At 51.4% G+C, this 15,346-nt stretch overlaps 1 protein-coding gene across 1 annotated transcript in view; it reads left to right on the top strand.

The window, feature by feature from the left end:
• MAPKAPK2 (MAPK activated protein kinase 2) overlaps positions 1–12,255 on the top strand; it is a 76,621-nt gene extending 64,366 nt beyond the window's left edge. The window contains exons 3-10 of the mRNA XM_007065083.4: positions 2,010–2,074; positions 2,804–2,883; positions 4,728–4,854; positions 5,824–5,899; positions 7,012–7,136; positions 8,532–8,617; positions 8,749–8,829; positions 10,103–12,255. Of these exons, the coding sequence (XP_007065145.3) occupies positions 2,010–2,074; positions 2,804–2,883; positions 4,728–4,854; positions 5,824–5,899; positions 7,012–7,136; positions 8,532–8,617; positions 8,749–8,829; positions 10,103–10,246 (784 nt within the window). The 3' untranslated portion in view covers positions 10,247–12,255. The remainder of the gene's footprint in view (positions 1–2,009; positions 2,075–2,803; positions 2,884–4,727; positions 4,855–5,823; positions 5,900–7,011; positions 7,137–8,531; positions 8,618–8,748; positions 8,830–10,102) is intronic.
• The last annotated feature ends 3,091 nt before the right edge of the window (positions 12,256–15,346 follow it).

Here is a 15,346-nt window from a genome sequence, read left to right as displayed (position 1 = left end):
TAAGCAGGTGTATGGTCCGTGGGTCCTTGTTCTTGTTGTAACAGACCCCATCATAGTCTCACCTGCAAAGAGTTCTTCATAAACCGGACCTGCTTTTGCCATGAAAAAGGTGTTGGTAGCTTTTGAAGTGCCCGGCGGGCTGTCAAGTGTGGGGCTGAGCTGGCGGTTAGGCAGCAGTGGCTGTCAGGCCGGCGGTACGCCACTGGCAAGGAGCAGGTGACACAGGCTGGTGTTCACAGCAACGTCTGAGCGAGTCTCAGAAATTTGATACGAGGAGGGAGGAATGAAGGGGAAAGTATCGAAACCACATCCCAACCACAGCTGTGATTTTTAATGCAGCTGCCTTGCTAAAACCTCTCCCCTGGCAGAGGCCAACGGGTTGTCAGGGGGCGGGGAGGGGGCGACGGAGGAGCAGTTCAGGGTTTGCAAGGGTTTGGCTGCTGATCTATTGCACAAGAGCCTTCTGAGTTCTCTGTGTGGGAAGATGCTTCTGACAATTGTGCTGAGATCCTGGGTGTCCGCAGGCAGAGAAGCTCATTTGTACACGTGGGGAGATGAGCAATAGGAATCCTGCCAAACGCGCGTGTGAAACTAGTTGAAGCATTGTTTTAATAGCCACCTGCTATTTTAAAGCTAGCCTGAGCGTGATGGATCGGAATAGGCTGAGATGCTGCCAAGATGGACCCTGTATAAGATGGAAAGTAACCAAAGAGGAAACAGACACGAAACGTACATCCCTGTGACTTGGGTCTGTTAGTGTCTCCGTTCAGATCCGGGCGTTTGTAACTCAGTACTTGGCTGTGAAGCTCTTAGCATTGACACAGTTTCTCTCTCCTTTTCCGTACCTTCGATCACATAGCTTGGCTCTGTGCTTGTTATTTGTATCGGGGTAGTGCTGAGAAGCCTGTTTGAGATTTGGGCCCCACTGTGCTCATTGCTGTATGGACACGTACCAAGAGACAGTCCCTACCCCAAAGAGTTTGCCATTGAAATAACCCGGAAATGTTGTTTCCCGTAGATGGGGAGCGTGGGCACAGAAAGGCTAAGTGGCTTGCTCAAGGTCCCTCAAGGAGTCTGGTAGAGCTGAGAACGGACCCCAGATCTCCTGAGTCCTTAGCCAAGACTGTCCGTCCTGTATTCCTCCAACAGCCAGATGGATACAGAGAAGTTAGCTTTGTATTCAGCTATTTTAGCTGCATCGTTGACTCTGCATAACTTGGGCTCGTGGCTTCAAAAGCCAGAACTCTTCAGAGAGACCAAAGCCCCCGGTCTGAGGCCTGGGGTCTGTGAAATCAGTGGGAGCTGCCTGGGGCAGAACCTCTTGGAGCACCAGGGTGCTGCTGGGCTTTGTCCCATTTGCCCTTGTGCTCAGTAAGTTTGCCGATTGCCGGCCACCCAGCTTGTCAGGTGACTGACTGGCATATGAGCTTGTGCTGTGGTGTGACCTGAGCACACAGGCTGGGTGGAACTCTGATTTCAATGCCTCCTTGCTTGTGTGGTTGAACGAAGCTCCAGTGGCTGTTGCTGAAAAGTAGGCCAGCTAGCGTTTCCAGAGCAATCTGCTCTCTTTATTGTAAAGGTGCCGCTGTACGGTTGTTCTCATGTGGCCAGGAAACCCACAGCGGCTGGCCCGTTGCCTGCCTGCAGCAGAGGGAGTCCTCTGCTCTGCGGTTTCTCTTGGCTGCTTTCTGGAGAGGGGAGAGAGGGCTGGAAATGGAGGGTGCACAAAAGAGGCAAACTTGGAGGCAGGGTGTTTTTGGTAGTCAGGGGTGGGAGGAAGGGAGGTTAATCTCCCTGACCTTGGGAACAAAGCCAGAAATGTTGCAAGATCTCTCACTCCCGGCAGTTTGTACTGGGGCTTCTCCCCAAAGCTCAATGCAGCGACTTCTGGCCGCACTTGGCTTGGAGTGATCAGTGAGGATCTTGAAGACCCGCTGGAGAGGCCGGATGAATGGCGGGGGCGGGAGGTAGCAGCTACACCTCTAACTCCACTTGTTTCTGTATTTCAGCTTGGATGGTGGGGAGCTCTTCAGTCGAATTCAAGATAGGGGAGACCAGGCCTTCACGGAACGGGGTACGGAGTGGACCGGTGGCTTTTTTAACCCCTTGGCTGTTTTATGTTGGTTGCTGTTGAATGAAAACTTGTTGCCTTACAGCTGGTTGGAACTTGTGCGACCAGACGTTTCACTGAAAAATGAAGAGCTGGTCAAAGAAATGTTTTCACACACAAACATTGACTAAAATATTGTGGGCAATTTTAAGAGAACCTGATTCTTTTCCCCAGAAAAAAGTTGGAAAGGAAAAAAAATTCCATTTTCACTGAAATTTTTCCTTGGGAAGCGAGGCAAGATTGTTTGCCAGCCAGCTCTAATCCTGCCTGAAGCTGAGATTTGTGTGCTCCGGCACTCTTCAGCCACCCTGCAGCTAAGTGTGAGAGCTGAGCTGTTCCCTTCCTCTCCCCATGTCCCAAAGTGGCAGGCAGTGGTCTCAGTTAGCCGTACTGAGAGACAGCCTACTAAACAGTCTCAGGTCAAAGCCAGTGGCTGGCGCTCCCCCAAATCCCTCTTGTTGGGAGTGATTGTAGCAGGTCTACTCTCTTTATGGGCAGGTCCCATGTGAAGAACCCTGCTCGGAAAAAGAGACTTCCGGCACAAGTGCTTCTTTGCCTTCTGACACTCAGAGGGTCTCTCTGTGGTGCTCGCCAGCTCTTGCCTTCAGAGATGCACTTGGATCACCTGGGGGAGTGGCTTTACTTTGAGTGGCTGAGTTTTAAATACTTTTAAATTTTCTTTAACTCCTCTAGAGGCTTCAGAAATAATGAAGAGCATCGGAGAAGCCATCCAGTACTTGCACTCGATTAACATAGCGCACCGGGATGTTAAGGTACTGCGTGCCTAGCGGATGCTAGAGCATGTTTTCAAGGTCTTTGCCCTCTGCTTGCTCGACCCCCTGTGCCCTAGCCCACATAAAATTGTACAATCCAGAGGCGTGCTGCAGCCACTCCCTAGCTTGCATGTAAGAGGCCCACTGAGGTTAACTGGCCTCAAGTAACTCGTGCTTTTTGAAAGGCAGGAGAGTGCGGGATGGGGAGGAGGAATAGTGCGGCTCATGGCTCCTGTTGGCTCCTTTCAAACAAGAGCTGACAGCTGTACTCTTGTATTCCTGCCTCCGTCAGTATGGGGACATGTCACTTCGGATCAGGAGCTGGACCCTTCCAGGGTGGGGGTGTTTGGACCATAGGTTTTTGGTCTGGGCACCATCTCTCTGTGCGTGTCTATGGGAACGGCCTCCGTGAAAGCAGAGGTCAGCTGGGGAAAGTGCCAATGCACTTCAGCTCTGACTGGCCTTGGGGTTTCATTGCAGGTTACCTGCAGAGATCAGGCAGAGCCTGCGATAGAGACCGTGAGATGGTGGCTGGTTTGGCTTAGGGGGAAGTGGATAATTTGCTGAAATTGAAGTCTCCTCTACTCTGGTGTGTGGCCCTGGCCCTTTGGCCCTTATCATTTTCCCTGCCCTACAGGGTGATGTCCATTGAAACAATGAGTTCTTGTAAAAATGGCATTTCCTTTCTGCAAGAGCAGCAGAATTCTTAAAGGGCGAGGTCTGAATTGTTCTAGAATTCACTTGTAAGCAGGCAAGACTTCCTTGTTCATATGGTCTTGTATTTTCCTATAGCATCTGTCATCCCAAAGAGGTTTGTATACTGGGGTGTGATGAGTGTGGGGAGCAGGTGACATTCAGAAACAAAAACCCTCCATCCACCTCTGAAACACAGCCACCCCACAGCAGCTGTTCCGCAGTCACATGGCATCGCTGCCCAGGGCAGGAAGTGAAGAAGAGTCCCACGTCCAAATGAAACCACGGGGAATTTTGCAGAAGCAGAATAAAGTAACTTTGATTGGAATTTCCCCAGGATATTGGGGCTAAACACCCCCCAGTTGGCAACAGATTTACAAGTTGCAAAGGTGCACGCAGTTCCCTGAAAGACGCAGCTTCCTGGTTGAGCAGATTATGGTGTGGGAGAGGGTGGAGAGAGAGCTGTCAACAAAAGCATGAAGACTGAAGATCTAAAATTGTGTCGGGAAAATCAGTGCAAGTTGCCTGAATAGTACCAAGCCCCAGGGGCAAGGGATGGGTTCAGGCTTTGTGAGACTTGCCCTTCCCTAATGATTATACAACTCCACACTGCCAGTGTCCGCACCCCTCCTGTTAGCTCTTCAGTGTCAATTGGTGTGGGAGACAGTGCTCTCTGCAGAATATCCCAGGTCTCATTCACTGGCTTGTAACAAATCTCAGAAGTTGTAGATCCTTACTATGTGTTGGGGTTTATAGAACTGGCCTGGAAGTCCCACTAACCATGCCATATCTTCACACTTCTGCTTCTGGACCTAGCTAGGATCTGGAAGGCTCAGGGGTGCGAGTGGGGGGAGAAGGGATGATTCTGGGATCTCTGGTACAGAACCCACTTCAGCTGTTTCAAATCAGGTCTTGCCCTAGGGGGGAAAAATCAGTCAGCAAGGTGCCAAGAGTTGAGCTGCAATGGGGTGGATCGAATCCTCTTTGGCTCACTTAGAACCACATGGCTCCCACTGATATGTTCATGGTCAAATTTTCAGTGACTCTGACGTGCTAGCACTGTTCTAATGCTGCCCTTGGCTATGCGGGAGGTAGGAGCCGGTGGACTTGGCCAGCACTTAGTTTGCTTTTTATTCGTTGTGTTTTCACAGCCAGAAAACCTCTTGTACACCTCAAAAAGGCCCAACACTGTACTGAAACTCACCGACTTCGGCTTTGCTAAAGAAACCACCACCCACAACTCCCTGGCCACACCGTGCTACACACCTTACTACGTGGGTAAGTCATGGGAAGCTGACTCGCCCCCTGCCAGGGAACGGGGATTGCGGGCATCCAGAATCTCCTGTTATTGCTGCTATTTTGTGCAGGGAAGGCCAGGAGCTGTGGATTCAGAGGCTGTAAGGCCAGAAGGGGACCACAGTGATCGTCTAGTCTGGCTGTCTATATAACACAAGACAGAGAACTGTACCCAGTAATTCCTGCATCAGGCCCATAACTTCAATTTGAACTATAGCTGTAGCGAGGTGTAGGGTTGGGCCTGAGAAGCAGAACGCTGATCCAGACAGTACCATTGCTTTGGGGTGTTCGGATCTGAAATTTAGGTCTGGGCTCCAGAGCTGGAAGGGCTGTGGGTTCCGATCCCAGCTGCCATGTTCAAATCCAAACTCCTCAGCTGGGCAGCCCAGAGGACGGGTTTGATGGCACATGCCCTGGAGATCTGTTCCTCTGTGGTCCCTGCTCCGGAGCTGATGGTGACAATTACAACCAGGTGTATTGCAAATGCCATCCCAAGTGCCGTGCCAGGTGGGGTAAGCAGGGCAGGGGCATGTGTGTATCTCTTTCTGCAGTGCACCTAGCACACATCAGGGCATTGTATAAACAATTCAGTGTGGGCACGTGAGACTCTCCCTTGTACTTGCCCCACACAGCTCTGTGAATGCCCCTCTGGCCTAATGTGTAGCACCCCTTGCTAGTCAAGTCCTGGCTCCCCACTGCACAACATGGCTAGGGGACTTATGTAATTAGGTTCTTTCCAGGAGTAGGGCCTCTCTGGAGCACCCTGCCAACTGTGCTAAGCTGTGTCTACTGTCAAATGGCTCAGGATTGGGGTGGTTGGTCCATCAAACTCATGGTCTCAGCCTACATTAGAGCTCCTCCCTCCAGAGGTGTCACTTCTGTGTTTAACCCCACAGCCTCCTTGCACAACATCTTTGACTGCCTTGTGAACTTCTTTCTTTCTTTCCCCAGCCCCGGAGGTGCTGGGCCCTGAGAAGTACGACAAGTCCTGTGACATGTGGTCCCTGGGCGTCATCATGTACATTTTGTAAGTAAGCAGTTTCCCCTGTACCATCCTGATGAGCATTGCTCGTGCATAACCCAGGGCTGCAGCTTCCACCCTCTCAGTAGCTGTCCCAGAGCGGGCTTGCAGGGCACTCCCTGGGTGAAGCACACAATGCCCTTTTCCCTGAGTCTGGCCAAGCAGCATGCTGGGAAGGCTGCACTAGGTGCAGTCGTGAACATCTGACTTCCTCCTCCTCTGCTGCCGAAAGACACCAGCCTGGGATGCCCCACCTTGGTGTTCAGTGAATGCTGACTGACCCAGTCCTACCCAGGACAAATGCCTCTCTGCAGCAGTGAAATGATTGTGGATATTAAAGATGAGGGCAAACCTAGTGGGTCACGTAGCGCACGTCTACGCTGGAATAAAAGACCTGCGGCACGGGGACAGCTGGCTTGGGATGCGGGGCTATCAATTGCTGTGTAGATGTTTGGGCTCAGGCACCCCTCACCTCTCTTGGGGTCCCAGAGCTCAGGCTTCAGCCCAAGCCCATACATCTATACAGCAGTTTTAGAGCCCTATAGCCCAAGTCCCGCAAGCCTGAGTCAGCTGAGCTGTGCCAGCCATGGGTGTTTGTTTGCTGTGTAGACGTACCTTTAAAAATCTGGCCTCTAGTCTCTCTGGTCCAAGCCAGTGCAGGATTGTTCCCTGTCGTACAGTGTCTGTCCAGTACTCAGCCCGGCCTATTTGCAAAGCAATGGGGTCCCCGCGTGTCCTTTGCGGAAGTATTGCAGAGACTAACAGATCTCCCTGCTGGTGCGTTTTTCTTGTTTTAGGCCTAAAATTTCCCCTTTCTTAGAATGATCTCATTACCCTTAGAGTCCCCTAACTGCCTCTCCCTTCCTGCCCCTCCTTTGCTGTCACTCCACCATGTTATGCAGACAGATGTCACCCGTGTAATCCTTTGCAGCTGTCTCCCTCTCATAGAGGTAGGGATAACCCACTTCAGCTATCCAAGGATGCTGTTGGACAAGCTAGCCAGAACTGACTTCAGATTATAATATAAGCAAGGAAACTTTATCTAGTAAGTTACTAATGCAGTGTAAAAGATTTCCCCTCTGCAGATCACTTCATTACTTTCTCTCTCTTTGGCTTAGGCTGTGTGGGTATCCCCCTTTCTATTCCAACCATGGTCTGGCCATTTCTCCAGGCATGAAAAAACGGATCCGAATGGGCCAATATGAATTTCCCAACCCTGAGTGGTCAGAAGTGTCCGAAGAAGGTAAAAGCTGTGGCAGCGTGTCTGCTCCATGACCGTGTGTGTCCCCGCTACCCGAACATATTGCTTTGTTTAAAAAGGTGTCCGTACCCTGGCACATGCAGAAGCCGTGCCTGGACCACCTGCGGTGAAATCCCAAGGGACTGGTTCCGATATTGGCAGTGTGGTTTCCCTTTCCTGGGGCGTGTCAGGCTTGTAGCTATAATGCCCAATGGGAAAGCTCAGCCTGTGTGTGTCTGCGATCTCCAGTTGTAGAACAAGGCCTTGCCTAAAGTGGGACTTGGCCCTACTGCAGCCAGCGGCGTAGTTGCACTGGTACAGACCCCTAGTGTAGACAGGGGAAGCTGTGACTTACACTGGTGCCATATAGCCCCTTTGAATAGTGGCTTTGCCTGTCTGTACTAGGGGTAGCACCTGTTAATTCATGGCTGCTGCATTAATGTGTGTCCCCGTCCCCCCCCCAATGGTCCTCCAAGGGCACCCCCTCTCCAGTTCCTGGCTCCTCGGCCAACACCTCTCTTGAGAAGATCTGCGCCTCTCTCCCTCCCGACTAGGGTATTTCCAGGCTATGTGGCTCCCTGCCTTCATCATGTTATTCCCCCCAGAGATAGGCTGCCCGAGCATACCTGTCTGCTTTCTCTCCAGAGACAGTTAACAATGTGGCTGCCCAGAGCTGGAAATACCACACAGCTCTTGTTATGCAAGTCTCTTTTATTCTTAAGGTAAAAATGTTCCAGGGAAAACATGTTAAAAACAATTTCCCCCTCCCCCCACACACTTACTATTAAGCTTAGCGGAGTTCACCCCAATCCAGCACCCCAGCCAAATGGTTTCAAGTTCACCACAGTTTAGAACAAGCACACAGTCTGATGAGCCCTCAGTGGGCCCAGTCCTTCCTACTCTTCGCTAAGGATTGGGGCCCTCTGTTGACCAGGGGGCCTGTCTGGTTGCTGGATCAGGAGGAAGGTTAAAACGAAGCTATTTATCCAAAAATCCTTTCTTTGTCTTTTGGTCCCTTGAGAATCCAGTCAGGACTAGTCTAGGTGCACCTCTCCATGGGGGTGGCTTCAAGGGGCTGATAAGGAGAGGTGTTACTTTAGCATCCCTCTCCTCCTAGAGAAGGTACGTACAATTCTCCATAACACTCGCACAATTCCCTGTTTAATAACAATGGACTCCAAAGGTTTTAACCCTAATTTAAGGTTTTGTCGAGGATATTACAAGATACTATCCGTCTGCAACAGCACCAGTGGCTTTAACTGGGGCAAATCCCTGGTGGAGATGAGGCCGAAGAGACCAGCAGAGGCTCTGGTGGTTACTAGGGCCTTGCGTACCCTTGGGGAGAATATATATTCTAAGTGCTACTTTTTATTAACACCTCCCCACCTCCCTCTACAGTTAAACAGTTGATCCGGAACCTGCTGAAGACAGATCCGACCCAGCGCATGACAATAACGGAGTTCATGAACCACCCCTGGATCATGGTAAGTGCGCGGCTTTCTAGAGGCGAGCCACGGAGCCTCAGAAATGTGGCAACAGCTGGAACTGAGAAACGGGACTGCGGAGAATTTTATTGGAGGCTCATCCTTTGTCTCTCTTACCCTCCCCTCTAAAGCAATCGATGCAGGTGCCCCAGACGCCGCTGCACACTAGCCGAGTCTTGAAAGAAGAGAAAGACTTGTGGGAGGACGTCAAGGTAAAAACTCTGAATCGCTTCTGCCCCTGACCCACCTCTGTTCCAGCAGGCACAGCTTGTACAGCCTGCTCTCCAAGTGCCTCATCTCGGTGGACATAAACATCGTGCTTGGCAAGGCTGGGAGGGAGCCTTTGGGAACTGGCGCCAGGTCACTGGCCCCAGTCCTGCCAGCTGTACCCTGCTCCCCCTCCTCACCCCCCCACCAGAGTAGCTTGCCGGATCGGGGCCTTGATTGGCTGTACTAAATGGAGTGCTAATAAAGAAAGCTTCCTTACACAGAAACTGCATGGGAGAGAAGAGAGTATTGGGAGGGACAAGCCTAGTTCTATTCGAGTCCTGGAAATAGGAAATTAGTGAAATCAAGGGTCTGGAATAATTTTGTATCTGCATGGTAAAAAATAGAAAAACTGTCAACTCCTGATGAGTGGCCATGCAAAGCCTTTTCTTCACTCTTCCCCGCCAGCAGCCTTGTTGTGGTTTTGTCCCTGGCTGCGCTAGTAGTGATTGTATTGTTACTGTAGCATGTTTTTTGGCTGGATTGCCAACCCGACCTGGAGGCACGAGTGGATGATTGTCTTCGTGGCCTCTTCAGTCCTCTGTGCGTCTTCTGAGGCTGCTAATAAAGGTGTTTCTGTCTGTGATGTGAGCATGAAGGCCACCACCTAATTTCACTTGCTGTGGACCACTAGACCGCTGCTGGATAGTAACAGGGATCAGGTTGGGGAACGACTGGCGCTGTGTTGTGTTAGAAAGGGCTACTTGTCCACTAGCAACCAAGCCACAGACCACTAAGTTGGAATGCTTAGTGGTGTGTGAAATCATTTGATCCAAGGAACAAAACCTAGATTATAGGGTGAACAAGAGCCAATGGCTGGACGTTAGAAGCTAGACAAATTCAAGTGGGAAACAAACCACAGATTTGTAACAGTGATGGCAATGAACCATTGGAACAACTTCCCAAGAGACGTGGTGGATTCTCCATCTCTAGACTTAAAATCAAGGTTGGGGTGCCTTTCGAAAATGATGTGTGTGTTCAACGACATGAATAGAACCATTGGGTGAAAGTCTCTGACCTGTGCTATGTGGGAAGTCAGATGATCACACTGGTCTTGTCTGGCCTTAGGATTTATGAATGTCTTGGTTAGGGGTACACGTGTGTATGGGCATGGACAATGGACACGGGTACATGCATGGGCCCAAGCCCATGGGTTTTAGCACTAATGTCAGATGCCCCATCGTTAACCAGGCCCTGTATTTTACTTGGTGTTTCTAGGAGGAAATGACGAGTGCCTTGGCCACCATGAGAGTAGATTACGAACAAATTAAGATAAAGAAAATCGAAGACTCCTCCAACCCTTTGCTCATGAAGAGACGAAAGAAAGCGAACCCCTCTGAGCCGACAGCACTCCCCCACTGAGGGCCCCCTCTGAGCCCTGCCTGACCGTCGAGAAAGCAATAGTATATATATATATTTTTTAAGAAAAGGACAAAGACGGACTTCATCAAACACGTGGAATTCCGACATTTATACCAGACGTATTGTTTCTTAGCTCCCCACCCGTGTTTGTGGCCTTTTTGGCGCAGGTGAGGAGATGACCCCTGTGAGAGAGACATCTTTATTTTTGGCCTGAGAGTTGAACAGCTCTGGTAATTTGGATTTTTTTTTTTTTTGTTAAATATTTTTTTCCTTCTTCCTTACAAAGACATGGAAATTCCTGTGGTGACCTTTTTAGGGTATATAATATATAAATATTTTTTAAAACTACTGTAAAGCTGAAACCCAGACAGTATGTTCCCCGTGCGAAGCGCTGGCTAGAGACGAAGGCTTCTGGCTTTTTTGCCTAGTGCTGATGGATTAGCCCCTCAGGTGAGCCTCTGATAAACACAGGCTGAAGCAAAGAGGCTCAGGGATAGGAATATACTTAGTCCCTTCCACGCTCCTTTTCTTAACAATTTCCCTTCAGGGGCTGGTGGTCCGGGGGTGGGGGGGAGGAGGGAGGGTCTTGGGTGTGCCTGTGGATCTGGAGCACCTTTTCAGGCCTGGAAAATTTCTTTTTAAAGGTGTCGTGGCACAAATCTCCACTAAACAGAAAGCCTTGGCTCTAATGGTGCATGCACAGGGTTATTTTCAAGTACCATTGTGCGTGTTTGGGCTGTGTGTATGTATACGTCTGGGGGGCATGTCGTTTGTATGTGAGCACATGCATGCATGGGGGTGTTCTTTCTGGATGAATATGTGGGGTCTGTAACATGCCTGGAATTCAGTTCTAATCTCAGGGGGTTTTGTGGGGGAGGGATGTCGATGCCTCTAACAAAGTCACTACAGCCACCCCAGCCTTCGTGGGATTAGACCAGAAGCACCTAAAGCAGATGCCCCATTGTCCAGTTTTCGTGACTGTCCCATGCTGTTAGGGCCGAGCCCTTTGCAGGGTCCTGCCCTGTCTTTCTCTAGGCTCCTGTGCTCTTGGCTTGCTGTGCTGAGCACAGCAGTCCAGAATTACCACTTAGCATCAAGCTGCACCTCTTCAAAACTTGCAGCGGAGGTGAAAGCAGACATGGACGAGCCCCCCTGCAAGTCCCTCTCTCCTCAGGGGGCCCCAGCACTTACCGTTGAGCCTGTGGGAGGCCGAGCCCCTTCACTTACCCCAACTAACCTATTCCTGCCCCACTTCGATGTGGGAAACACAGTTACCCCGCATCGGGGAAGCAGGAGTCAAATGGGACACTTCCTACCCCGCTTCTGAGCCATCTGGCTGGTGACTGCTGTGGATTTCGGTGCCTGCAGTGCTGCGGCATTTCCTTAACTCTTTGGCTGTTACTTCCCCCCGTGGCAAGAAGCCACTATGGGAAGAAGCCGGTCAAGCTCCCACCAAGAAAACCAGCTGACTCAGGCATGGATGGGAGAAATGGGGAATGTATCTAAAAGATCAGTTGGGCTTCAGTCTTGTTCAGAGCTTCAGCTGGGATTTGAGCACTGACCCCTTCCCTTCCTCTCTGCCTGGCACCCCGGGCTCACGGTGAGCTCCCCTCTTGAATCCCCTCCCTGTTTGCCCACATGCTACCAAAGGGGAAGGCAGTCCCTGACTTCATCTACGCCCCCGCCACCTCTCCGCTCCTGGTGGTGTTTGGTGTTTGCAACCAGTCTCTACTCCTGGGAGCAGAATAGCTACCCTGAAGTCTTTAGTCTGATTCCCCCCCGCCGCCCCCTTGTCACATTGTTTCACTGCGTTTTAATGTGTTCAAACAAAAAACATTTTTTATGGAAATGTTTAGTTTTTAGGTGACATTTTAGGCACTGTATGGAATTTGAATTTGTTTTAAAGACAAGTTTTTTAATTTTATTTTATTTTATTTTTTGTCTGTTGGCTTATACTAATCCTTCTGGCCTGCTTTTCCCTCTTTCGGATTAAAGACACTTCATGCGTCGTGCAGTCTTCTCCTTCTTGCGTGTGTGGTAGAGTGGCAAGCGGCCTGTTACTCCAGATTGGCTGCTGGTGATCTTCACGGTGCAATACTCAGGGCTTCATTTTTTCCCACAGAGGGGCTGAGCACCATGCTGGGTGGGATGCCTCCTGGGTCTGAGCCAAAGCTGAGTAAAGTCCAGGGAAAAACACATAGTCTCCAGCTCCAGCTCTCCAGGCACGGGGCCTATGCACCACTTATTTTGACGACTTGAGTGGGATTGGAGTGTGCATTGACCTTGCTTTGGCCATTTGTACAGGGGTGGATTTTACTCCATTGATTTCAGTTGGAGCTGTGTGGGTGCTTGGTTTTCCTGCAAATCAAACCCTGATGTGGCCATTTCCACTGCTCTGTGCAAGTGGGACTCCAGTACCCCATGTGGAGCTCAGAGCAGGTTTCAGGCCAAAGTGTCTTCGTTTGCCATTTACTGTGGCTAAACAAATACCGGTTCAAAAAAATTTCTTTTTTTCCTGCATCATGCTGCGCCCCTTTACTCTGATTCTCTCCCTCCCTCCCCCTCTGCAGTGGGGATGGATTTTGCTCAGAGGCAAGGACAGTCCTCCTGGCTGGTGCTCAAAGCAGTAGAATTACACGGGTGGGTTAGCTCAGGATCACCCCCTTCCCCTGTCATTGTGCATGGAACATTGCGCTGCCAAACCCCTTTGGGTTGGGGGCTGGGTGACTCGGGGCCCAGTGCGAAGTTCTGATCCGATTATTGTGAAATGGGGGGAGTGGGGAGGGGAACGGTGTATGCACTCACATTCTTACAAAGTCTTTGCAAGTGGCTTCCTAGCTCACCCACCCCACGGCGGGACAGGTGCTGGACCCGGACCGAGTGGCAGCTTGATGGGACACGGCTTTGGCAAGTAGCATCGAGCACTACATGGAAGAGCCAGCAGAGGGAGTTGTTCATCCAGTGTTGGCTCAGCTGCCTGTAATTGTTAATTTGATTTTTTTCAGCCACATCTGAAGCTGGGGTATAGAAAGGGGAAGGGGGACTAACTGTGCACCGGAAGGGGGTCTCCTCAGATGCTCGCAGGCCAGCTGCAGACCCTGGGGGAAAAAGCTCCTTTCCTCCTTGGGATTCATTTGCCAGCTCTCTTTGTATTGGTTTTTGGAGAGGGGACACATCACGGGACAGCAAAAGGCAATTAGCAGTGCAGCTGGGGCTGGTCTTTCCTTCGGCTGGGAGAGGGCTGAGGGGGGTCTGAAGAAAGCGACCGGCCCTGCTGGCAGGTGAACGTGGCCCCTCATACCATGCAGCTCTTAGGAAACTCTCAGCCCTTGGGAGGCTGCTGCTGCTTGGCTCGAAGCTCTCTCTGCTGCTGCCTGTGATGCAGGCACCCCTGTGCACACAGTGCTGGGGCTGCCTTTGCAGCAGCTCTCTCCGCCCTTCTCTTCGGCGTTTGCTGCATCCTCCTGCTGCGGCCAATGACGTGAAGAGGAGAAAGTCCCAGGGTCCACCAACACCCTCCTGGGCTTCGGCCAATAAAAGTCCGATGAGGCTAAATGTATGACAGTGAGGCGCTTGGATGCTAGGGTATTGGGAGGCACACAGGTACCTAAGAGGGACGTGGGGTGACCTACGCAGGGCACGGTTATTTCTCTCCCAACCATTGCTTTTTAATCTGAACCTGTCACTTTGGTTCTTTGCTTCCGTCAGGAAATTCTGAGGAAACTGATGGGACAAAGGCCAGCTTGGCATTGCTGGGTTTTTATAAGACGGTACCAAGCGGAAGTTGAGTGCAGGGAGCAGCAATGGCTGTGGTGCAGGGCAGAGAGCCCTTTGGCACAATGCTGTGGACTATCAGAGGTCCGTGGGTATGAGCTCGGCAGAAGGCTATGGGCCAGAACAGCCCCCCACTCACTCTGACTTTCAGCTTCCCACTGGCTCAAGAGTGTTGGGGGGCGCAGGGGGGGTTTATTTTTGAGAGGTTTTCCTCATAATGGCCCCCAGCCAGTCCAGTGCAGGACACTGGACCCTGTGCAGGGAGAGCTCCCCACACTGTGCGAACCAGACACGGCACTAAACCCAGCCTCCAGATCTGAACACCTCTGAACTTTGAGAGAGACTCAGAACATGATCTGGGCTGTTTCATGCACCTCTGCCGCTGCGTCTCGCACCTGACCCAGAGCATGTCCTGCTAATCCAGCCCCGGCCACCCCTACGGCTTCTCCATTGCACCTTGATTCTGACCTGCAATGCCCCTACAGCTCAGTTAATCCATCTAACTCCTGGACCTGCAGCACCCCTTGGCATCCTATTCCTGGGTCCTTGCACAGCTGCGGTTGAGGCAGCTCTAGTTTGACCAGAGTAACAAGATGCTGTCATCAGGGGACACCTAATGCATCTTAATTCAAGCCTACACACCCTTGTGGTTTTGTTGTTGGGCCCCAACACAGTTAGCTGTGTCACTGCACCTCAGTGCTAACCTGCCAAGCTCGTGTTCGTTTTCCTCATCCCATAGCTTCTGGAGGTGTTGCCATCAGTACCTGCCTGGCATGATTTTTTTTTTTTTGTCTCCACCCCAAGTCTTGTAGCTGTGGGCGAGCACTTGCCGGCGTGGGTACATGAAAGGGCTGCCCATGAGCTTTGCCAAACCACAGAGAGCAGACACGGTGGGAGGAAGCAACGTAAAGGGCTTTACGTGATTTGTATGATTTCACTTTTGGAGACTGATTACTTTTTTCTTTTCCGTTCCAGCCAGCAGGGATTGACGCAGCGGCGTATTAATACTTAGGCCGACAAATTTGCAGGGGTGGCAAATTTATAACAATAGCCAGAGGCTGCTTCCCCTGGTGCTGGTTCACGCCCTCCACCCCCGGTCCTGCCCCAACTCCATCCCTTCCCCGCCCTCATTCCCTGCCCCCTCCCTGTCCCTATTGGTCCCCTTCCCCAAATCCCCGCCCCAGCCCCGCCTCCTCTCCTGAGGGCGCCGCGTTCCCCCCTACTTCTCGAAGCTGTTTTGCGCACAAGCACTGTCAGGGAGCGGGGAGAAGCAGGACCCGGCGGCGCGCTCAGGGGAGGAGGCGGAGCTGGAGTGGAGGTGAGCTG

The sequence above is a fragment of the Chelonia mydas genome, chromosome 21 (genome assembly GCF_015237465.2).
Source record: "Chelonia mydas isolate rCheMyd1 chromosome 21, rCheMyd1.pri.v2, whole genome shotgun sequence".
In the NCBI taxonomy this organism is placed as follows: Eukaryota; Metazoa; Chordata; order Testudines; family Cheloniidae; genus Chelonia; species Chelonia mydas.
The sequence above is the reverse complement of the archived record's forward strand: the minus strand, read 5'-3'. Positions and strand labels throughout refer to the sequence as shown.